Source organism: Dermacentor albipictus, chromosome 10 (assembly GCF_038994185.2).
Source record: "Dermacentor albipictus isolate Rhodes 1998 colony chromosome 10, USDA_Dalb.pri_finalv2, whole genome shotgun sequence".
Taxonomy (NCBI): domain Eukaryota; kingdom Metazoa; phylum Arthropoda; class Arachnida; order Ixodida; family Ixodidae; genus Dermacentor; species Dermacentor albipictus.
The window spans coordinates 29,863,032-29,887,064 of NC_091830.1; the positions used below are offsets into that span (position 1 = coordinate 29,863,032).

The following is a 24,033-nucleotide window of genomic DNA, read 5'->3' on the forward strand; positions in this document are numbered from 1 at the left end:
ACGGCGTCTGGGCAGTGCAGGGAACTGAGATATGTGGAGAAGCAGCGCTTTCGAGGCACTTTATTTTTCGTCGGAAAAATGATATTTTCATGGGCTATAGGCTTACCGCTTTCCCGATTTTGGGGGAAAAATTATTCTGTGCCCAATCGTTTATTTATTGCCTTAAACGGCGTCTGGGCAGTGCAGGGAACTGAGATATGTGGAGAACCAGCGCTTTCGGGACACTTTATTTTTCGTCGGAAAAATTATATTTTCATGGGCGATAGGCTTACCGTTTTTCCGATTTTGGGGGGAAAATTATTCTGTGCCCAGTTGCTTATTTATTGCCTTAAACGGCGTCTGGGCAGTGCAGGGAACTGAGATATGTGGAGAACCAGCGCTTTCGGGACACTTTATTTTCCGTCGGAAAAATGATATTTTCATGGGCTATAGGAACCAGTGCTTTCGAGGCACTTTATTTTTCGTCGGAAAAATGAAATTTTTTCATGGGTTATAGGCTTACCGTTTTTTCTATTTCGGGAAAAAATTATTCTGTGCCCAATGGTTTATTTATGGCCTTAAACGGCGTCTGTGCAGTCCGGGGAACTGAGGTATGTGCAGAACCAGCGATTCCAGAGACTTTATTTTTCGTTGGAAAAATGAAATTTTCATGGGCTATAGGCTTACTGTTTTTCCAATTTTGGGGGAAAAATTATTCTGTGGCCAATCGTTTATATTTCGCCTTAAACGGCATCTGTGCAGTCCGGGGAACTGAGATATGTGGAGAACCAGCGCTTTCGAGACACTTTAGTTTTCCTCGGAAAGATGACATTTTCCTGGGCTATCGCTTTGGCCGCTTACCGTTTTTTCGATTTTGGGGGAAAAATTATTCTTTTCCAAATCGTTTATTTATCGCCTTAAACGGCGCCTGCGCAGTGCGGGTGACTGAGATATGTGGAGAACCAGCGCTTTCGGGACAGTTTATTTTTCATCGGAAAAATGATATTTTCATGGGCTATAGGCTTACTGTTTTTTCGATTTTGGGGGAAAAATTATTCTGTGCCCAATCGTTTATTTATTACCTTAAACGGCGCCTGCTCAATCCGGGGAACTGAGATATGTGCAGAACCTACCCGCCGTGGTTGCTCAGTGGCTATGGTGTTGGGCTGCTGAGCACGAGGTCGCGGGATCGAATCCCGGCCACGGCGGCCGCATTTCGATGGGGGCGAAATGCGAAAACACCCGTGTGCTTAGATTTAGGTGCACGTTAAAGAACCCCAGGTGGTCAAAATTTCCGGAGTCCTCCACTACGGCGTGCCTCATAATCAGAAAGTGGTTTTGGCACGTAAAACCCCAAATATTATTATTATTATTATATGTGCAGAACCAGCGCTTTCGAGACGCTTTATTTTTCGTCGGAAAAATGATATTAGAGACTTTTAGCGTGTCCGGTATTCCGGCAAGCGCGGGCGGCTTGCCGATTTTGCGGGGGCGTAAACGTGAGCGGCCAGATTGGTGGCGCCACCTGGTGGCGCAAAGCTCAACCACACAAACACGACGCTAATTACTATAATCTGCTTAGCTGCTGGTGTAAATTTTCGACAGTGGCGTAATCGTGTTCACAATTGCGCCACTGCGAAAAATTTGCACTAGCAGCGAAGCAGCATATAGTGAGTTACTGCAATTTTAGCCCTGTGTTTGTCTGGTTGAACTCTACGCCACCAGGCGGCTGCATCGCTCTGGCCGCTCACGTTTGCGCCCCCGCAAATCCGGTAATCCCCCAAACCGCTCCGGTTTACCGGAATAGCGGACAGGCTAAAAATCTCTATTTTCATGGGCTTATCGTTTTTTCAATTTTGGGGGAAAATTATTCTGTGTCTAATCGTTTATTTATCGCTTTAAACGGCGTCTGCGCAATCCCATGGACTGACATATGCGTAGAACCAGGACCTCCGACGGAATCTATTTTACTTGGCGGCAACGAATATTAGAGACTTTTAGCTTGTACGCTATTCCGGTAAACGGGAGCGGTTTGGGCGGATTACCGGTTGTTCGGGGCGTAAGCGGTGAAGCCGCCTGGTGTTGTAGAGCTCAACCAGACAAACGCAGAGCTAAAACTGCAGTAACTCACCATATCCTGCTTCGCCACCCGTGCAAATTTTTGGCAGTGGCGTAATTGTGAACATGATTACGCCACTGTCGAAAATTTACGCCAGCAGCTAAGCAGAATATAGTAATTAGCTCTGTGTTTGTGTGGTTAAGCTTTGCGCCACCAGCTGGCGCCACCTATCTGGCCGCTCAGGTTGGCGCCCCCGCTAAACCGGAAAACCGCCCGCGCTTGCCCGAATACCGGACACGCTAAACGTCTCTATTATCATGGCCTATAGACTTACCGTTTTTTTTTCATTTTTTCGTGAAAATTAATCTGTGCTCGTTCGTTTATTTATTAAATGTGCGTGCGTGCATGCGTGGACAGACAGAGAGACAAGAAACTTTATTGGTTCCTAAGGGACTACGTTGTCGTAGTCGCGGACCGCACCACCTCCGGGGGCGGAAGTCCGTGATCTTCAGACCTGTCGCAGGCCCTTTGGACAGCCCGAATCTGGACTTGAAGGTCGTCGCTCTTGACGGCTTCGTCCGAGTCTTCTTGTCTGTTTAAAGGCTAGTGGTGCAGCGCAGAACATTGCCACAGCATGTGGTTCAATGTGGACCGTTTCTCGCCGCAGTCGGGGCAGCGGGGATCCACACCCGGAGTGTAGTGGCTCAGTCTGGATCGAGACGGAAAGAAGCCCCTCTGCAGCTTCTCAGCACCGAGGCCTGGGGTCAGCCTAGCTTCGGGTGAGGAGCCGGAAACTGCCTGCATCCCAGCTGGTAGTGAGCAGTGATGTCGTGGAAAGTAAGCAGCGGGTCCGTGGTTCGGTCGTTCCCCTGCGAAGCCGGGCCCCTCGCAGACCGGTGCGGTTGACGAGACCTCGCCCGTCTGGGCGTGGGCCAGCTCATTGGGTTTGATGGAGCCGGGGGAGACGTTCCGGCTCGTGTGAGCCGGGAACAAAGTGATGACGTGACGGGCCGTGCCTGGCTTGCGGGTCCTCAGTATCGCCGCAGCCTCGGCCTAGGCCGAGCCGGCGAGAAAGGCCATCGCCGCCGACCTGGAGTCCGTGAAGATCTGCGTGCGCGCGGGTTCGCACAGAGCCAGCCCCACTGCGACTTGCTCGGCGACGGACGCCGTAGAGTGTTGGATAGACTTTGCATTCAGGATCTTGCCCTGGGGGTCAATCACTGTGGCCACGTACGAGTTTGATCCGGGATACTGCGCCGCGTCGACAAAGGACGCGAGCTCTGGGTTCTGCAGGGCGTTCTTGATGAGTGCTCGGGCCCTGTCTGCGCGCCGGGCCTCGTTGTGTTGTGGGTGAACTTTCCTCGGGAAGGGGGAGACTCTAAAGGCGTCCCTTTTATCCGTGGGGAATAAGCCGGGGCTTGCGATGGAATCTATTTCACTCGATGGAAACGAATATTATCACGAAGTAGACTTACCTTTTTTTTCAATTTTTTGACCATCCGTTTATCTATTGCGTAAATATGCGTGTGCGCATGCGTGGGGAGTGATATATGCGAAGGGATATATTGCTTTCGAGTGAACTTGGACCTGACTTAGACGACACTTGCTTATGCTTTGTGCTTTTCATTTTTTCGAGAACATTATTCCGTGATTATTCATTGTTTATCGCGTAAATCGTCAGCATGTGCGTGCGTTTTGAGTGATTCATGCGAAGAACTAGTGCACTGAGCATAATTATCCTGGTCCTATTCATTTATTCGGCGGATCGATATGTGTCTGTCGCTCCAGCGCTTTCCAGAGAAATTAGTGAACCTGGCTGACAGGAAGTTTGAGAAGTTAAACAGCCGCCGAATGATTAACATGTGTAATGTGCTGATCATGCCATGGGCAATAAAGGCTTGCCCTTTTTTTCGGGAAAGCCAAATCCGTTTATTCATGGTGTGAATGGGTGTCAGCACGTGCATTAGTTTGGGCAGTGATGTACGCGTCGAATCCGCGCTTTCCAGGGAAGTGAGTGAACCTGGCTGCACTGCATGGCATACCTTTGTTTTGTAAAAGCCAATCTGCGCAAATCCGTTGATATATTGTGTCAATCGGCCGCGAGCGTGTATTAGTATGGGGAGTGATGTATCCGTCGACCGCTCGCTTTCCATGAAAGTGAGTGAACCAGGCTGCGTTGACATTGTAATGGGCTATAGGCTTAGCTTCTTTTCGGAAAGGTTATTCTGCGCAAATTCGTTTATTCATCGTGTGAATCGATGTCAGCAGGGTGGGGGAGATGGGATTAAAAGAAAGAGAGGGTAGGAGGGAGCATGCTCCCGCATGGGTTGCAGAAGATAGTGCCAGCCTTTCCTCCTTTCCCACAAGAACCACTTCTCTCGATGTCGGCACATTCACAATTGTGGGGTGTGATGTATCTCTCGAAGAAGCGCTTTCCAGAGAAGTTGACCTGGCTGGCCCGACATTGTAACGGGCTATAGGCTTACCCTTTTCTTCGGGAGAGCCAATCTGCAGAAGTATTTGTATTTATCGTGTGAATCGGCGTCAGCGCGTGCATTAAGAACAGACAGTGATGCATCCGTCGAACCAGCGCCTTCCTGAGGAGGCTACCTGGCTGCCCTGATATTGGCTGCCCTGATTGGCTTACCCTTTTCTTTCGAGAAAGCCAAAGAAAGCCAATGTGGGAATTTCAAGGGAATTATGATTGCTCCGTTAAATCCATTAGTTCTTTATAATCTGTTTCGTTACCAGGGGCGGATTGAGGGCAGCCTCCGCGGGGGTATGAGTGGAGAGGGGAAGAAGCTAATCAAAATATGCAGAAGAGGAGGGGAGCTCTGTGTATATATAGTCAGTACTGTGATTGTTAAGTGCCGGCATTCTCAGTGTGGGGGAGGGGGTGGGGGGCGTACAGCGCCCTCCCCACTCTGGATCCGCCAGTGGCTACAACTTTTGACTGTATACGTGCTCTAGTTGACGTCGACATCACAAGATAGCGCTACCAATGCTGTCTCTCCATCTATCACCTTATTTATTTGTTTACTTATGCTACCCTGAGGTACAGAGTACACTTCAGAGGGGAAGAGCTATTCACAATAAATAAAAAGAGCACAATGCATGTTCCACCCACGTATGTGAAACAATAGAGGAAGAAGATTAACAATGCTAACAATTTTCTTACAACATAATAAAACAATTGATGAACGTTAATATTGACACGTGTTTATTTTTATTGGGTGACCACGTGTCACCGTCTAAGAAATGTTATGGCTCAGCGCAGGACGTCCCTGCATGTATCGGAAGTTTCTCGAATGTTGTCCATGGTTCTATCTACTGTCTGTTGTCACTGAACCCTGCGTAATATGATTGCTTTCATGCGCGAAACGAATTGTGTAGAACTTTCTGGAAGACACGCGGGCCTCAGCGATTATTCTGCAACCTTCGATGACTCTTGCATAAAAGCCGACGCGCTTTCTGGCGCGCAGATCAAATTTCGACGATCGCCGACTGTGTTCGCCTCTATCTTTGTGCTTTGAGTGTAGCCTATTTTTGTGGGCACAGGTCCGCCCAATAAAAGTTAGTTTCGTCATTCGCCGTATTGCTACTGTGCTCTTTACCGTCACTACTACGTGACAATGTCAGGTGTATAACCAATGAACCAATGAATCAGCGTTGTAAGGACCTTTTCAACTGAATGGAATCAGTGATGCTTGTAAGTGATGTGGGTAGAGGATTCCATTCCTTGCAAGTTCTTGGAAAATATAATTGCACACACGTTACTTTATTGCAATGGGGCGCACTGAGACTTTTTGTTGGTGATTACGGCGATGGGCAATAAAGGGTGCTGGTTGAAACCATCGGGAGCGAAGATTAGAGTTATGGTGAAAAATATTGCGAAACAGACAAAAGCGGGTGCGCCTTCTGTGGTTAGCAAGTGGGATGAGGTTTAAAGATGTTTTCATTTTGGGTGACGCTGACTGAACAACGATAGTTCGCTAGGATAAAACGAACTGCACGATTCTGCATAGTTTCAAACATGAGTGCTATTGTGACCTGTCCGGAGTCTCATACAGACCGATGAAGCATATTCCATTTGTGGTTCCTCATAGGTGGTGTATAATAGTCATTTTAGCGGTAATAGAGCAAGAAAAAAAGTTTCTTCGAAGGTAATCTTGTTTTTTTGTTTGCTTCGGGTGCTATATGTATCTAATTTACAGGACAGAGCGCCAGTTATATGGACGCCGAGATACCGGTAGGATATTGCGCTTTCAAGGGGATGACTGTGAACGAAATAAGCTGGACAAGTCTATGAGGGTTGAACGAGAAACCCTCATAGGCTTCCATTTTTTTGACGTTTATGGTTCCATTTTCCAAATATTACACCAACAAAGTATGCTATTGAGATCGACTTGGAGCGAGTGAATATCAGAATCGTTAGTTATTTTTACGGCAAATCACGCAGTCATCAGCAAATGAACAAATTCTGGAGGTAATAGCAGTAATTAAGTCATATATAAATTAGGAATAGCAGGGGACCACCCTTGACTTGTTAGTGAGCAAAGCTCTTGACAAGAAACCCTGAAAGCACGCGTAGCTATTATTGTTGAAGCAATTTAACACTCCGGAAAGCATGAATCTCCGGAACATCGTCTTAATAAACGAAATACTACTTTCTTACAGCTACGACCGAACTTGTCGTCTGCCTTCCACCGATGTCGGCGTATAATCGCCATCGCGCTCACCTATCACCGCCTCCAGCATGCTTCCAGTGAACGACTACATCCTCACTGCAGATCGAAACAATCTCATAAAAAAATGTTGCATGACATTTTCTGCGTTAGCACTGCATTCTTCAACACTTTGACGAGTGCTTTCCGTTGCACTGAAAAAATTGGGTACCATAAAATTCGTCGAACACACACACACGCATATATATATCGCATGGCGACGATTTTGTTTGCTTCTGTGATTGGCTGGCGGAGTAACAACTCCGCACGGTCCGTGTGCCTTGGTTGCCAACTGCTGTTTCTTTAAGTTGTATCAGCATTGAAGAACTCTGGTTGTATCCTACTTAAAAAAAATGCAGCAGTTGGCAACCAAGGCACACGCAACGCGCGGCTACTGTAGCGCGGTGTTGCGTAATTCCGCTAGCCAATTACAGAAGCAAACAAAGCCGTCGACATGCGACGTTTTCAAAATGGCGTCGTACTTGATATCTCCGTAGCGTCTGCTGTTCTTGAAGGGTCTTTTCATCGGCGGAAGGGATGAGGTGTGCAACAGACAGGGAGGAAGTGTATGGAATCTGAGCATTTCACTCTTCAATAGCGATCGGTGCAGTTCATTTCATTGCTAAGCCAGCTATACTCGTGAAACTTCGCGCCAACTGAAGTGAAACTTGAGAGCAAATAGTTGCAGCAAAGCAAGCGGTTTATTTCAGTTCAGTAAAGAATAACGCTTTCGTCGTTCCACTGGAATAGACGAGTCAAAATGTGTAAAATTACGCGCTTATAACTTTATTTTTGTAGTTACCGCCTTACTTAGGTAACAGGGAAAATTTGAAGTACGAACTATTTGCAGCCTCGCGGAGGAACAGTCGCTGGCGGTTATGATGGCTTGGGCGGGGCTTCACTGCAGGCTTGAGTTGTATCCGACTACGACATCATCATCATCATCAACAGCCTGTTTAAGTCCACTGCAGGACCAACGCCTCTCCCTGCGATCTCCACTTACCCCTGTCCTACAGTGTACTAGAATAGTACACTGTACCTGTCCTGCGCCAACCGATTACAACTAGCGCCCGCGAGTTTCCAAATTTCCAAATTCCGCGAATTTCCAAATTTCCGCTCCACCTAGTCTTTTATCGTCCTCGATTGCGCTTTCCTTCTCTTGGTACCCATTCTGTAACCCTAATGGTCCAACGGTTATCTAACCAGCGCATTACGTGACCTGCCCAGCTCCATTTTTTCCTCTTGATGTCAATTAGAATATCGTCTATACCCGTTTGCTCTGTGACCCAAACCGCTCTCTTTCTGTCCCCTAACGTTATGCCTAGCAATCTTCGTTCCGTCGCTCTTTGCGCGGTTAACTTGTTCTCAAGCTACTTAATTTAGTCAGTCTCCAAGTCTCTGCCCCATATGTCAGCACTGGTAAAATGCCCTGATTGTACACCTTCCCTTCAATGATAATGGTAAGCTTCTAGTCAGGAGCTGGCAATGTCTACCGTATGCGATCCAACCCATTTTTATTCTTCTGTGAATTTCCTTCTCATGATCAGGGTTCCCTGTGAATAATTGACTTAGATAAACGTACTCCTTCACATACTCTAGAGGCCGCCTGGCGATCCTGAACTCTTATTCAGTTGCCCAGCTATTTATCATTATCTTTGTCTTCTGCATATTAATCTTCAACTCCACTCTTACACTCTCTCTGTTAACGTCCTCAATCATTTGTTGTAATTCGCCTGCATTGTTGCTGAATAGAACAATGTCATCGGCAAACCGAAGGTTGCCGAGATATTCGCCGAGATATTGGAGAGATTGTGTCTCCCTATCTGACTCCTGTTTTCCTGCGTAGAATTAAGGCAGCTGCAGAACCGCTGTAAATGTGCCGTTGAGATTCCTGCGATGTCAACAGACGAGTACGGACATAAGCTGGCGCGCATGGTCAGCGTGGGCGATGGCGTCGCGAGCATACTCGGTCCTCGACTCCTGTACCAAGGGAAGTGAAGTGTCCAACGCATGGTAATACAGGGTCACGACCGAAGAGTAAGTAAAAGGGGGAATACCCCGCTGTAGTCGAAACCTCAGCAGTCATGGAGGCATTACGGAATCAGGGTGTAGATGAGCCATATGTAAAAATACTGGAAGATATCTATAGCGGCTCCACAGCCACCGTAGTCCTCCATAAAGCAAGCAACAAAATCCCAATAAAGAAAGGCGTCAGGCAGGGAGATACGATATCTCCAATGCTATTCACAGCGTGTTTACAGGAGGTATTCAGAGATCTGGATTGGGAAGAATTGGCGATAAAAGTTAATGGAGAATACCTTAGTAACTTGCGATTCGCTGATGATATTGCCTTGCTTAGTAACTCAGGGGACCAATTGCAATGCATGCTCACTGACCTGGAGAGGCGAAGCAGAAGAGTGGGTCTGAAAATTAATCTGCAGAAAACTAAAGTAATGCTTAACAGTCTCGGGAAAGAACAGCAATTTACAATAGGCAGCGAGGCACTGGAAGTCGTGAGGGAATACATCTACTTAGGGCAGGTAGTGACGGCGGATCCGGATCATGAGACGGAAATAATCAGAAGAATAAGAATGGGCTGGGGTGCGTTTGGCAGGCATTCCCAAATCATGAACAGCAGGTTGCCATTATCCCTCAAGAGAAAAGTATATAATAGCTGTGTCTTACCAGTACTCACCTACGGGGCAGAAACCTGGAGGCTTACGAAAAGAGTTCTACTGAAATTGAGGACGACGCAACGAGCTATGGAAAGAAGAATGATAGGTGTAACGTTAAGGGATAAGAAAAGAGCAGATTGGGTCAGGGAACAAACGCGAGTTAATGACATCTTAGTTGAAATCAAGAAAAAGAAATGGGCATGGGCAGGACATGTAATGAGGAGGGAAGACAACCGGTGGTCATTAAGGGTTACGGACTGGATCCCATGGAAGGGAATAAGGGAAGCGTAGCAGGGGGCGGCAGAAAGTTAGGTGGGCGGATGAGATTAAGAAGTTTGCAGGCACGGCATGGCCACAATTAGTACATGACCGGGGTTGTTGGAGAAGCATGGGAGAGGCCTTTGCCCTGCAGTGGGCGCAACCAGGCTGCTGCTGCTGATGATGATGACCCCGCTGTATCGTGGCGTGATGAATTATAGGCGAACGTGACATAAGGGAGAGCCACATCCCAGTCCTTAATTGTGGTCGCGGGTGAAACGTATTTCGATAGCATGTCAGTAATGGTCCGATTAAGTCGCTCAGTAAGGTCGTTGGTCTGGGGATGATAGGAAAGTAACCAGTTTGTGCTTGGTAGAACATGAGCGTAGGATATCGGCGATGACTTGGGAGAGGAAGGTGCGGCTGCGGTCAATATTTTCGAAAGTATTTACGTAAGCGTTCTGTACTCCTTGGTTACGTAATGCCGTAATGCGACCTAGATGAGATCCATGTCATCACTACGACATATTTGGCTTCTATGTAAAATTTTAGCAGCATAAGTAACACAACTTTGTGCTTTATATTTATTTATTTAAAGATACCTTACAGGCCCCTAGAAGCATTGTGTAAGGGGCAGAGTATACTCAAAGACTATACAATAATTAGAACACATATGAGTTAGAATACTAACTCTATGTACATATGTGAATACATATACAAAACATACAGTGCAAGAAATGCGCTAACATATACAGTAATGTGGCGTTAAAATTGTACAAAAGACAAACCGTAATGCTTTTGAACGCGAGAAGTCGGTGAACAAGAAACTTTCACAAAGTAAAATATAATTAATAGAATTACAGAGAGAGCGGGACATATTTGGCTATAACGAGACAGTATCTAAGGGATAGTAGCACAATAATAACGGGGAACTCAAGAAAAAACGACACGTTAGGTTATGTAGTTTGAAAAATGCGTTGGTAGAAGATGCCGGACATTTTCCTGGTCGCTCTCATAAGCGATGGCATTAGGAAGACTGAACTAATGCTTATTATTTATTCTTATTAGTAGGCTTTACTATTTTGAGTTGCGTATAAAGTAGCAAAGCCTTATACCTTTGTACTAGTTTAGCAGCTCAACTATGGTGCCTAAAATTGCCAGTATATTTTAGGCACTACAGCTCAACTGCTATGGACAACACGTTTACCAATATGGCCGCGCACACAGCGGCTAAACGTGTCTCGTGCAATGCCGCACGGACTGGCGAGGTCGTGTTGCGTTCTCAGCAAGCGCAGACCGACATCATGTCTGCAGACTTGCATTCGAAGGAGCAGCAAGATATCGTACAGTGGCACTGTGCTTTTGCCCAAGACAGGCTTTCCCCAGCGAATCACAGGCGCGAAAAGGGCCGAAAACGATGAGAAGATCGTTAAAGTGAGTTTCGGTTCGAGCGGTTCTCTATTACCGTTGGTTTACAGAGAACGGAATAAACCCAGCTTATGAGCGGTCGTTTTCGTTTCTTGCTATCTGTTCAAACTATCGCAATGCCTTAGGGACCGCATACGAAAGTCATGTACATTTACCGTGATCGGTGATCATTTCTTTCGCGTGTTTGTATTGAACAAAATCCATGTCGCCTCACATCGCGTGTCCGTAAGCGTTCGTTGAGAACACCGTGTTCAATAGAAGAGTACAACATCGAATAAGCGATTCAGATACTTATGAGATAGATTTTCGCCGCTGCATTTAAGTGACACGTACCGGCTACTACAGCACTGACTAATGTGCTGCGGTTTTAGTGTACTGTTCGGTCAATCGTCTTCATTCATTACATACATGAATAGTCATCAGCCTGTATTAAGTAACAAAAGTTGGGTGCCTTGAATTCTGGTTACATACATTATTATGAATAACCTTGTCGCTGTAGCTGTAGTGCATACGTAAACCGAATCGCCCAACGGTCGCTAAATCTAACAGGTGAGGCGGGAAACTTCACCGTGCTCGTCAACGTTTTTTAAACCTTTAAAAAAGCAAAAGCCGGAGGAAAGGGCAAAGCGCGGCCTGCAGGAGTCGAACTCGCGACCTTCGTAAGCCTTGCGCGGTGCTTTGCCAACCGAGTCACGCCAGTTGATGACGTCTGTTTTACTTAATGACGCGGTGCCATCCGCGCTGGTAACACGAAGACGGGGTCGGCATTGCATTAATAAATGCTCAGGTTTTGTTATCGTTAATATTGACCGAAAATGGAATGCACGAAGAAAGGGAAAAAACCTTGGAGGGAGGTGGAGAGGGCGTCCCTAATAGCTACCATGGTTTAAGCAATGTCGTGATTAGTTCTTGCAACCCTTGAGGGCCTACTTCCCAAGAGCCAACATGCAGAAGGGCCCGGAGTACAAAGGGAATGGCATCAGGAGAGGAGGTTATCTTGCCAAGGCTAGCTGCCTGATGTCATGCTCTTTCCTAGATTTCTTTTTCCTTTCCGGCTCCATGTGTACTGAATGTCCACTTCGAAATGTACATGACTTATAGACAGATGACGTTTGCTCAGGTTTTTTTTTTCTTCTTTCCTTTTTCAGTATGCATGCTTTGAAGAACACTATGCATGGCAACGTGAAAACAACAAGGGACCCGACTTCATTCTTCACGACGGGCCTCCATATGCGAACGGTGACACGCACTTGGGGCACGCCGTCAACAAGGTGACCCTCACTAGAGGCTTGATCTTTGAAGCAAGGTTTGCCTGCTTATTTGCCAAAACATTCGTTAGGGAAAATGAAAAATGAGATTTCCAGCATTCAAGTGCCCCTGTTGTGCACAGATCACGTCGGGAGCCTGCATACAGATATGTGAATAAGCAAAAGCATAACCACGAAGTCTTTCACGTCGTTTTACAGCGAAGCTGTGTGGGAGAGTGCAACAGTGGTTTTCGTGTGGTGGTGTGGTTGCTATTGAGGAGTCGCAGATGCATTGCACTTTGCAATGCTGACTCGCAGCATGCAGGAGCACACATTGGATATAACAGAGAGTGTAGAAGTACTAAACGTGTGTCTATTGGAGGATTTCAAAAGGCCTGGGTACAAAGAAGGAATTGCACTGGACGTAGTTAATTGTTTGCAAATTCTTAGGTAGACTTTAAGTGGTTTGTTAAAGTGTGCACGAGACCTTGAATATGACAAAGGAGTGTACTGGATATAATGAAACACTCCAATATACTTCTAGTGTAGCGGATGAGTTACGCAGGATGTAGCATGTGTCGGATGCAGTGGAGAGTATAGAAGTACTCGGCTCAGATTTAATACAGTGTGCGAAAGTACCCTGGCTATAGTGAGGTACTTGCATCAGATTTTGTGAAGCATTTGCAAAGACTTGGGGATACGTCGACCAAGGAACGTGTCCCAACTGCTTGGTTTCTGTGGCAGCATCAGACGTTTGACACCTGCCTTGGCTATGACCTTTAGCATGAGCAGTTGGTTAACATTTTGAGATAGGGTGGACAGAAGCCAGATGTACCTGAAAACTACACTCATTAGGTGATGGACAATTAGTTTGCTGAGGCATTGCTGCAGTTCCCACACTATGCAGTCACAAGCTTTTATTTTATTCCCCATATGCTTTGCGGCAAATCCTACTATTCCACTCTCCCCTTCTAGCCCCCCCCCCAAATTATATGAAATAATTTTGAGGTAGTTAGGCACCTAGGACATTTGAAGCTTGTGAAAACTTCCTTAAACAGTTCTGCTGCTGTCTTTGACGTATGAGCTGCTCAAATTTGCACACAGTGTCAAGATATTTCTATTTGTGCAGATTCTGAAGGACATCACCATCAGGTACCATTCCTTAAGAGGTGACCGCGTGCACTTTGTGCCAGGATGGGACTGTCATGGCCTCCCCATCGAGACAAAAGCTCTCACTGCAGCTGAAAGCCACGGAATGCCAACTGATGTTCGCTCCAAAGGTAGCTGACTTCAACCACATTCTACATTTAACTTAAAAAAGAAAACAGCAAATAGAAATGCCAAACTAGGCTATACTGGCAGATCATCCTTTCAAAACACTCTGTACAAATTTTAAGGCAAAGCTTTCTTTGCCTCCTTGCCCCGCATTGTGGGTTCTGTCTTGCTGTGTTGGCAATAACTTGGGGGCACTCTGTACGTCCTCATATTTGGCTAATCACCTAAAAGATGTATGTGCCATTTCGACACAAGACGTATACCTAAAGGCCCTAAATGTATCATACTTTTCTGTGCACACACCTTATATTAATAATCTTCCCTATAATTCCTTATTCCCCATAATTCCCTGCAACTTTCTTTTTTCAAATGCTTGTACATGACCTGTTTTTGCTAATCATTCGCTATACATCCATTGGAAATCAGCACTTTACTAGTGCGTAGCTCCTTTGCTTCTATGCCACCTTATAAGGCAACTGTAATGAAATTTTGGGCCACGTTAGATGCTTAGTTTCAGGTAGTATAGATGTAGAGCAACCTCCCAGAAAAATTTTTCACTTGAAATATGAGTAAATGCTCACAGAAAGCTAGCAAAAATAGAAGCGTTGGCTTCAACAACGGTCCTTGCTCTACCCTTTTTAATCACTTCAAGCCTCCATAATCCTGCAAACCTTTCTCTTGTTTTCGATTTATCCAACGTGTAATTTCTCTGCAGTTGACCTTTGCACTACCAGAAGTTTAGAAATAAACGACCAAAACTGGCCTAAATATGCGCACTGTCCATCTGTATTTTACATTTTGTTTTTCCTTTTTTTTCTTTTCCTTTCACCCACCTTAATCTGAACTGCTAAAGCACACAGCTTTGCGTCTGCCACCATTCAGAAGCAGATGAACTCCTTCAAGCATTGGGGTGTCATGGCCAACTGGAAGGAACCGTACAGGACATTCGATGTCACCTACGTCACAAAGCAGATTGAGGCCTTTTATGATCTCTACGAAAAGGCAAGTCTTTTTCTTTCTTTGAGAACCCTCTCAGCCTTTGCTGACCTTGGCTAGTGCTTGCTGAGTAGCTTGTACACAGAAAGGAATTGTATTTGTACGCCCAATGGTGGGGATCCAACCTCACTCTCTCTGTACATCCCGATGCTCTAACCACATTCGCCTACATACTTCGGTTGTGCCAATGCCAAGTGTAGCTCTCAGACAAGTAGCACATACGTCTGGCATATGTGTATGCATATGGGCACATATGCCATACATGTGTATGGCATATGTGCACATGCCATTTTTCATTAGGCTGCAGATGCAATTGTGAAGCTGGCGAACCTTTCTCATGGTACTTCTCTCTGTGTACATCTCCCGTCACTATTATTTCCTCGACAAACATCAAACAATAACTTGGTCCATGTGACATCACTGCATCAATGTTTTGCAGTGTGCATTCACATAAACTGCAGTTTGAATTTTGACATGGCTTGTGAATGGTGCGAACATTGCGTGCATGACATTAAAGGTACAACATTGTATGAACATAGGCAATGCGTGAATTAACTCATTGCCTAGGATGACGGTAAGGAGAGCTTGATGCATCGTATTTAGTTTTATAGCATTTTATTTACCGCTTTACGAAACCTTTGCTTCGTATCGATTGCAACGTGTGTTGGAACTGCGCAATTTTTTGCATGCTGTAAAATGTGTTTGTTGACAGTTTTGCACAGTCCCTTTAGAACAGTGGTGCATGAACTCAGGGAACTATGTAGATCCCGCGCACTATAGGAATCAATGTTAAGTGTACTCAGCTACCCTTCGGGGTAGCTGAGTACCTAAAACCCTAGCATACTCAGCTTGAAATTGCGGGCTAATGTTAAGTGAAGTGTTTTGCTGGTAACTGGTAATGTACCATCCTTTTGGGTTCCGCTAAGTATTACCAGATGTTACCACATGCCTGTCTAAGGTGAGCAATTGTGTGTGTGATGACAACACGGCAGGTCACAAGAAGATGGTGACAATGGTGTGACAGCGTTTGCATAACAGTTGATTTATTGCACTCCAGTAAAAAAAGAAATGTTACAATCTGTTTTATTATAACCTGGGGCGACTTTGAACGTAGTACACCGGGTAAACTCGGTCTATCGAAAAGTGGTACAATGTCACGTAGGGCCTCAAAGGACTAGCTGCCACTTGGGAAGGATAGGGGAATGGGGTGCACCGTTAGTTTTATAAGAAAATTATTGCTATGTAAATTTACAGATGCACCCACCATCTCAAAGCGCTAGGTTGCATGAGTGAAGGAAAGTGGTAAAGTTGTTATGCAATCATGCCATTCATGGATTTGTAGCATAATGGCTAAAGAATTGTGCTAAGGGTCCTTGGTTCAAATCCCACCATTGGACATGCAAGTTCAAAATGTCAACAGTCGTTTATAAAATGTCAGCTTTTGAAATCCCCCCTGGAAATGACAACTGCCACCTTTTTGTCCCCCTCTTTTATTCAGGGCTATGTTTTTCGAGACTTCAAGCCTGTCTACTGGTCACCATCTAACCGGTATGCTTCTGCTGATGTTACATTGCTAATAAAACATTGTTTTCTAGCACCTAAAAGCTTCCTTGAAGGTTAATTTAGTTTTTAATTATAAAAGCTTGAATGCTACATGGTGCGAAAATCTGCCATGGGCAGCTGAGAAATTTCATATGTGATGCAGTGAAACCCATAAGCACAAATCCACTCATAGTAAATGAAACAGGAGCGAGAATTTTTCAGGAGGTAAAACAGCGCCTGCCCCGGTGCCCCTATAAAGCCACGGCAGAGGGCACGGTCCCAATGTGCCCTGTGTTTTTTTAGTCGGCTCGTCGAAAATGGGAGGAAACATGCAGCAGATTGCTCAGCATAGAGGCTCGAAGGTTCAACACCATTTGGAACCATCTGCTGCTAGCCGCTTTTATGTGTGAATGTATGCGGTCGTTTCTGGTACTGGTGCTACTTCCACAAATTTTGAAGCACAAAAACAACTGTTCGCAGACTTGTGGCAGACGTGGGAGGCAGGAAGATGCCTCGTCACATCTTGCTCACTGTTGCGAGCCGTGTGCGTGCCTGTATCTTGACGCACCGAAGTCTCCGTTTTAGCATGCGTCGTGTACTTCACGTCACATTCGGTTGGCTATCTTCTTTTTTGCAAGCTGAAAACAAGTAGGCTGCGAAAATCCTGAAATATTAATGGCACAGTATCTGGCAACAAAACGGGCTGTTTCAGCTTGTCTAGAAGGACTTCACCCCCTGGTTCGCTGTAATGCCACCTTTTCTGTACGTTGCTCTCTGAGAAGTGCTTCTAGCAAACATAGTCGCGAGACGTTAGATCTCGATCTTTCCTTGGGATTGCACGAGCCCACGCTTGCATCTGTATCAGGTCACTAGGAATCTCGTAGACTTTTCCTTGCAGGATGTGCAGCCACTGTTGCAGTTCAGCATGACATGTTTCCACTCCATCTTCAAATGGCATGAATGAAAAGTGCTCGCACAGTGTCTGAGAAACTGGCGCCGCTGGTGCAATGCAGGTGCTTGAGAACAAGAGAGACAAAAAGCCTGCAAACCGTAAAGAAAGCTTAAACAGTTTGCTTGTTGGAGCACATCATGTCCTAACCAATTGGAGCTTTGTCTGCCAAGGTCGTTTACGTATGCATGCATGCACACCGCTTGAAAGTGAGTGAATTTGTGGGGCCTGCACTTGTTGTCTCTTGTAGGATACTTCTGGTAGTTCATTTCCGGGGCAGCGTGGTATCTAATTTGAGCAGTACCAAGCAATTGCTCCTGCTACAATCACCGTCACTTCTGTTGTTTGCAATTTACAAGAAATGGGACAATATCACAATTTTTGTACATTGCACCCATAGAAGAGCTTGTAAACGATGGGAACATGCCTGCCATATTATCTATCGTGCTGTGACCAAAACTGAATTTCCTCCTCACCAAACCGTTACGCTATCATGCTGTTTGCACGCTCTGTTGTGTCCAGACGGATTCTCCTCCTGAAATACAGTTTACGTTTGTTACAGTGGACCCACGTACAACAGACTTTTGGATATAACGGACCATATTTCAGCCTTAGTTTGTTTTACTTTTTTTATTAATATCTTATTGTTATTATCTACATTAATATCTCAATATCTTGCATTTTAGGGAGGGAGGAAAGCGGGGCGGAAGCGCGCTGTCTTGCGCGCGAGAGACACAGTAAGGAAGCGAGTGAAAGATGGGGAGGGGGTTCTACTCCGGTGGCTGCTGTTAATGGTGCACCCATGCGGGGGCCACATCTTGAAAGCGATCTGCGAAGTGGACAAGGTGCGCACCCAAGCTTGCGCCGTATCTTGAAGGCGCTCTGTGGTGTGAACAAAGTGCGTGTCCGCTCGGGCCCCTTAATCAAAGCAATCTGTGCTGTGCTTTTGACGTTTAGTTCACGTTGAAGCGAGAGAGAGAACAAGGGTCAATGCATTCGTTACTGCTGCCGTGCTTATCTTGCTTGATTTGCTATCGCAATCGATGCTTTGCCTTGCGGGCGAAACTGCAACTTTTTGTTTGTTTTTTACTTTGGATGTTTGTCACTCACTCTCTGCAATAAAGTTGTTAGGCATCGTGACGAAAGTTTCGGAAGTGAGGCGTTTCAGATATTACGGACTTCGGGTATAACGGACGTTTTTTGTCGGATTATCAGGGTCCATTGTAACAAGAGTCAACTGTACTTTTTTCTCCGTGACTTTGTTCCTAACCACATCAATGATTTTTCTGCCTAGCCAAACTGTACTGCCGTCCTGTTTTGCTGTTGTTCTTAATTCAATTGAATGTACTTTCATTTGCCGTTCACTTATGTATCAGCGAAGTACTACAATAAGAAACTGTAGTGCCCCACTTTGAGCCCTGCATATTTTTTTTATGCAATGGCATTAAAAAGATTTTTGCTGCATTGCTACTGTGTTGCTAGGTTATTCACGTTTCAATTTCAAGTATTGCTATTCAATGTGCAGTTATGTATCAGCGAAGTGCTACAATAAGAAGCTGTAGTGCCTCAATTTGAGCCCCGCATATTTTCTTAATGCAGTAACATTGAAAAAACTTGACTGCATTGCTGCTGTGTTGCTCTGTTATTCCCATTTCAGGTTCGAGTATTGCAATTCAACCTTCACTTATGTAGCAGCGAAGTACAACAATAAGAAGCTGTAGCATCTCACTTTGAGCCGTATAGTTTTTTTTTATGCAATATCTTTTGTGTGCCCACACCCACTTTCTTGACTCTGGCTGGGTGTCCTCATCTTGAAGCTGTATGGACACAAAACAAGGGAAAAAAATGTTCTCATTAGTTGGGTTCAAACCAAGACCTCCGTGACTGTGATGTAGGTAATCTGCTAGCAGTCCACCGATGCAGTGCATCACATGCAAAAAAAAAAAGAAATCGCTGTGGCCTAGTTCTTCCAGTTCATGAAAGTTCAGTTCCATGAAAGGCAGCTAACTCCATCAATCAGTTACTTTAACATGACCCGTTGTAACAATTTTGTGAACTGGAAGGAATCGGCTATGGAATCAGCTGACATAAGACCGTGGTAATTAGAGGTCGCTTGGAGAAGCCTTCATCCTGCAGTGGACATAAATAGGCTGCTGCTGCTGATGATGATTAGAGGTAGCATGACAAGATATGAAAGCCATTCTTTCGTGATGTAAATTAATCGCGAAACTTAGTACCCACTGCAAAGACTGAAGGCGTAATTGTTAATGTGTATTCACAAGTGATATACAACATTTGCATATCGGAAAGATATGTATCATACTTTAGCAAGCAGTGACTGCTACTGCTTTCATGGGCAGTGAATCATCTACGGTGCACAAGAATCACCCCAGGTGTCACAGACCTTTTCACAGTAAACAAAAAAGATGTGGAAACATGAATACAGTCATAATGCATGAAAATGCTGGGATGCTATTGCATTCTCATAGATAGTCCTCAGAGGTGAATTCCTGCTTTATTTTTTCATACTTTCCTCGCAGAACTGCGCTTGCTGAAGCTGAGTTGGAGTACAATGCCAATCATGTTAGGTAAGGAATGTTCCATGTTGCAACCTTTCGCTCATGCTCTCCTGTGTTAAGCTGATAGCCTACAATGTTCTTGAGAATTCCAAACTTGAGTATGCCAGCTTTTCTTTTTTTGCATTTGACCTTTACCAACTAAATCTAATTAAAACATTGAGATCAGTCCAGAACAGTGTTACTAGATTCATCTTAACTGATTGTAAGACTCTAGTATCACAACCCTAAAGTTGAAACTTGATCTTCCGTTACAGCTCTGGCCATTCGTCACAGAATGTCTCAAGTAAAACTTTATCATGAGCTCTTGCATTTGCTACCATTTAACAGCGAACTCATCGTATCCATTCGTTGTGTGTCTTGCTCCACCCACATGCCCATACCATAACAAATCTTCCTAAGGTGGGCTGAATATAAGCGTTTTCAATTAGAGATGTGTGCTCAACGCGTTCAATGTCCCTTGATCTTCGCTGAGAGATACCTTGCCAATAAAGGGGTTGCTATTGGGGTCACCATAGGGGTCAGGCGTATGCATGCTGACAGGTCAAGTTCGAACTATCTGGTGAAGGCCAATTTCAGGATCGAAATAACGAAGGTTTGGCCTTATGTATATGCATGAGCCCTGGCCTGGACCTTCAGCAGAGATCAAATTAAGGGGAATCAAATTAACGGAAGTCTACTGTACTTTTGCGTTTACTCATGTTATAGTATTTACTGCGACTGTACACGCCCGTCATGTATTGTCCCTCACAGGACCCTCGAGATATTTTAAATAAATAAACCAATAAATATTATGGACTTCCCCCTTGCAACCATGTTGAATCTGCTTTTCTGGGATTTTTATTTATTTTATTTGTTTTGTTACATTTTTCAGCAAATCTGTATATGTTGCCTTCCCGCTAGTCAATGTGCCGGACGCTGTGCGAAGTGTTTTGCGTAAGTGGACATTGCATTCATCATTGACAGTGCTCTTCCAGAAGCATGCACTTTCATCTAGTTAGTGAGGGGGTCAAGAAGGAAATGGGGCAACCCATCAGTCATTTAGGCCGGGATAACATAAAACTACTATTTCAATCTGTTTTTTTCCAAATCTGCCATTAGCCCTCCCTGATAGGCCGAAATTCCAAAGCCATTTTGACCACTTTGATTGGAGTAGTTTTATATGATATCCTGGCTTTAGTCACTGAATCATTGATGTCTATCTCAATGTGGCTGGCATGCTTTCCGTTGATTCTCATTGTGCTCTGAACTACATTAGGGCAACTATCAGGCTTTGTCAGGCTTTATGCCTTTAATCTCAGTCTACCCTCATTTGAATGAACGAGAAATAAAATTCAATTCAATTCAATATATAGCAAGGAAATCTAAGCACTGTTTCTTATCACTGCCACACTCAAGGGCGGGAATGCCCAAAGTCATTTTGGAGCAGACTAAATTTCATTTTGGAGCAGATTTGAGCAGAGAAATTCTGATTTTGGAGGAGTCTGTAGCACATACATATATTATTATTGGAACAGTTGGGAGCATGCAAATACTAATTTAGAACGTTATTATAATTAAGTGGGGCAACAGTCACAAAGCCTTGCATTTTGCGGCATTCACCCCGTAACCATTTCGAACAAGCGCAGCTTGTCCTTGCCGAACTATCCCAAAACCGTGTTGGATGAGTGTAGCTGGTACGCTCAAGATAATGTCTCCTTTTGAGTATTTTGAACGAGACGCACTAATTTGCAGGCTAGTTGGTGTGTCGCTTCACAGATGGCAGCACTGGGCACGTAGTTTCTTCTTCTACCACCATTTCGAATTTCTTTGGGGGCAACACATGTTTAGAAAAATGGCATCTGGTGGAGGCGACACATCTTACTGGTCCGTTGTCACGAAAAATAAGCCTTTTGCCATCCACTAGCTCTTTGGACGATAACGATTCAGACACAGAAGTTTACTTCGTTTCTGGAAGCAAAAGCAATAGTGATGACTTCGAAATGAGTAGTTCATGAGATGAAGAAAACTGCTCAGAAGACACTATTGCGAGTGCGTGTCATTGGCAATGCATTGACATGAATGACAGCCCCACAAAGCCTCCTGGGTTTCCGTTCTTGGCCGTCTCTGGTAGGCTGCTGTCATAATGATAAAACTTTCCGAGCTGCACCCTTGCTCTGTTCTTTATTTTTGATTAGTTGCAGGTAACTGGCCTCCTTTATCATGAGCAATAATAAACTTTGTTATGCTAGTTTGACTTGGTATGTGCTTGAATTTTTTTTTTCAACATCGAAAACTTGCTTTTTAGAAGGAAAATATTCAGTACCAAAAAAGAAGTAGGCAATTTGGGCACAGAAATTCTCAAAATAATAAAACAGTTAAAGGGTTAAGGAAGCGATGCAGAGGAGCCTAAAGCCATTTTTCATACTAGTATTTTTGCATTACATGCTGGTAAAGTGACCTGCTAAAGAGCTGGTAAAGTGACTTCCAGCAGAAGTAGTGAAGAAGGTAGGGGTAGTGAACACCACGGAGGCTTATTGAAATATATTTCTAGCTAATGTGACAGCGCCAACTAGCTCAAACCAAAATTCTGCATGTGACTGCATTCGCTTTGCCACTCGCTAGAAGTACCTAGACATCTGGAATTCACATTGAGCGATAGGGTGCAAGCCCCTTTAACAAGCTAAAAGGAGTGACATTGCTCCTCTCTTGGCCCCTTTTCCAAGTAACTTTGCCAGACGTGCCTTCTCTCGCTACTTGCCCTCTCAGTTTGCACTGTTCTGATTACGGCCATCAGGCTGAGCAGCAGTGTGATTGATGCGATATCAGTTTTCGCTATCACCATGATCACTGTGATCACGGGGCTGCACACTGTGATCAAAAGCAACTGTCAGGGTGCTGGCTTGAGTAAAAAAATATTAATAATAAAAACAAGAAAAAAGGCACGGCCATCAGCCCGTGGACTCTGGTGCGTGTTTCCACGGAAACAGCACCAGTGCAACCTTGTGACTCTGCACCACCAACAGTGAGGTGCGGATAAGCTCCAGGCTTATTTGCCTGCCCTCGCTTACCAACAAGATAAACAACTGTCACTACCTTTGGTATTATTCATGGGGCTTAATTGGGTGCGGCTTTTCGCGCCCACTGGCGGCCAGGGTACGAAAGTTATTTTTGTACGCGTTCCGAGACCAATGACATAATGCCCTGCACAGTGCTGGCTATCTTTTGCTGATGCTTGCCAAAGCTGTTCTGGCACAGCGGGGCACAGTTTTGGTCATTTTACCACTTTTGCGCAATTGGCACAGTATTCCTAACTCTGTACACTGAATAAAGCATTGTACTGACAGTGTGCACAGAAATTAGTGCCAGGTTTTTCTCTAGCAATTTTAACATCAAGGTCTATGATCTGTCCTGTGTTTACACCTTTTTTACACCTTTTATCCCCTTTTCTCCCAAATGTGTGAGAACCACTGCTCTCAAACATTTGTGCTTCGGACGCTAAGGCAGACAAATAATCAGTCACATTAGCTAGACTTGTTGCCTGCCTCTAATGCAACTTTATTCATTGTCCATGAGCAAGGAAAGTTGCTGAGGAGGTTTTGAAGTTGCCTTTACAAGGCAGAAATGCCGATGTCCAAGTGGAAAAGTGAAAGATGTATGTCCACTTGGATCAAGCAGCTTATGTTCGTGTTGCATGCTGTTGCACTTATCAATCAACTTGTCAATCAACTTGTCGATGTCTGCTCTCCACACTCCACTTCCCCTACCCTCTTGTTTCTTTTCACTTTGATATTTAAGTATGCCACGGAAATTGTGATGTGATGCACGCATTCTTGATTTCAAGCGACTCGCATTTCAGCAAAGGGCGTTGAGCTCTTGGCACTGATATGGACAACTACACCGTGGACCCTGCCGGCAAACCAGGCCATCTGCTTTTCATCGAGGCATCAGTGAGTCGGCTTGCCTTTCCGTTACTATGAATGCCTTAAGCATACCTGCCAAATCTCCAGAATTTTCCGTAAAGTTTATGGATTCGGGCTCATTCTAAGATTTTATGAATGCTGTGTCAGGTTTTGTGAAAAATAATTTCCATTCATGGAAAACTTTCGCTCGGCAGTCTTTGAACCTTCTGTTAGAAGTCTTCTGACAATGAAAAGATGCCAGGGGGGGTGCTTGCCTTCAAGCACATTTATACAGACAAATTCCTAAAGCAGGTAAAATTGACAACAGCAGAGTTGCTGAAAAAGCCGCTGCGATCTAAAAATAATGTGTTCCTTGTCGGTCTCCACTGTTTGAAGTTTGCTGCTGCTAGCGTGATGTGTCTGAAGGTAGATCATTGTCAACCC

General features: G+C 44.9%; 1 protein-coding gene across 1 annotated transcript in view; it reads left to right on the forward strand.

Moving 5' to 3' along the window:
• Positions 1-10,902: 10,902 nt before the first annotated feature.
• Positions 10,903-24,033, forward strand: part of IleRS-m (Isoleucyl-tRNA synthetase, mitochondrial) — a 34,041-nt gene continuing 20,910 nt past the window's right edge. The window contains exons 1-8 of the mRNA XM_070527164.1: positions 10,903-11,129; positions 12,272-12,394; positions 13,500-13,650; positions 14,499-14,647; positions 16,140-16,189; positions 19,673-19,720; positions 20,583-20,644; positions 23,547-23,637. Of these exons, the coding sequence (XP_070383265.1) occupies positions 10,944-11,129; positions 12,272-12,394; positions 13,500-13,650; positions 14,499-14,647; positions 16,140-16,189; positions 19,673-19,720; positions 20,583-20,644; positions 23,547-23,637 (860 nt within the window). The 5' untranslated portion in view covers positions 10,903-10,943. The remainder of the gene's footprint in view (positions 11,130-12,271; positions 12,395-13,499; positions 13,651-14,498; positions 14,648-16,139; positions 16,190-19,672; positions 19,721-20,582; positions 20,645-23,546; positions 23,638-24,033) is intronic.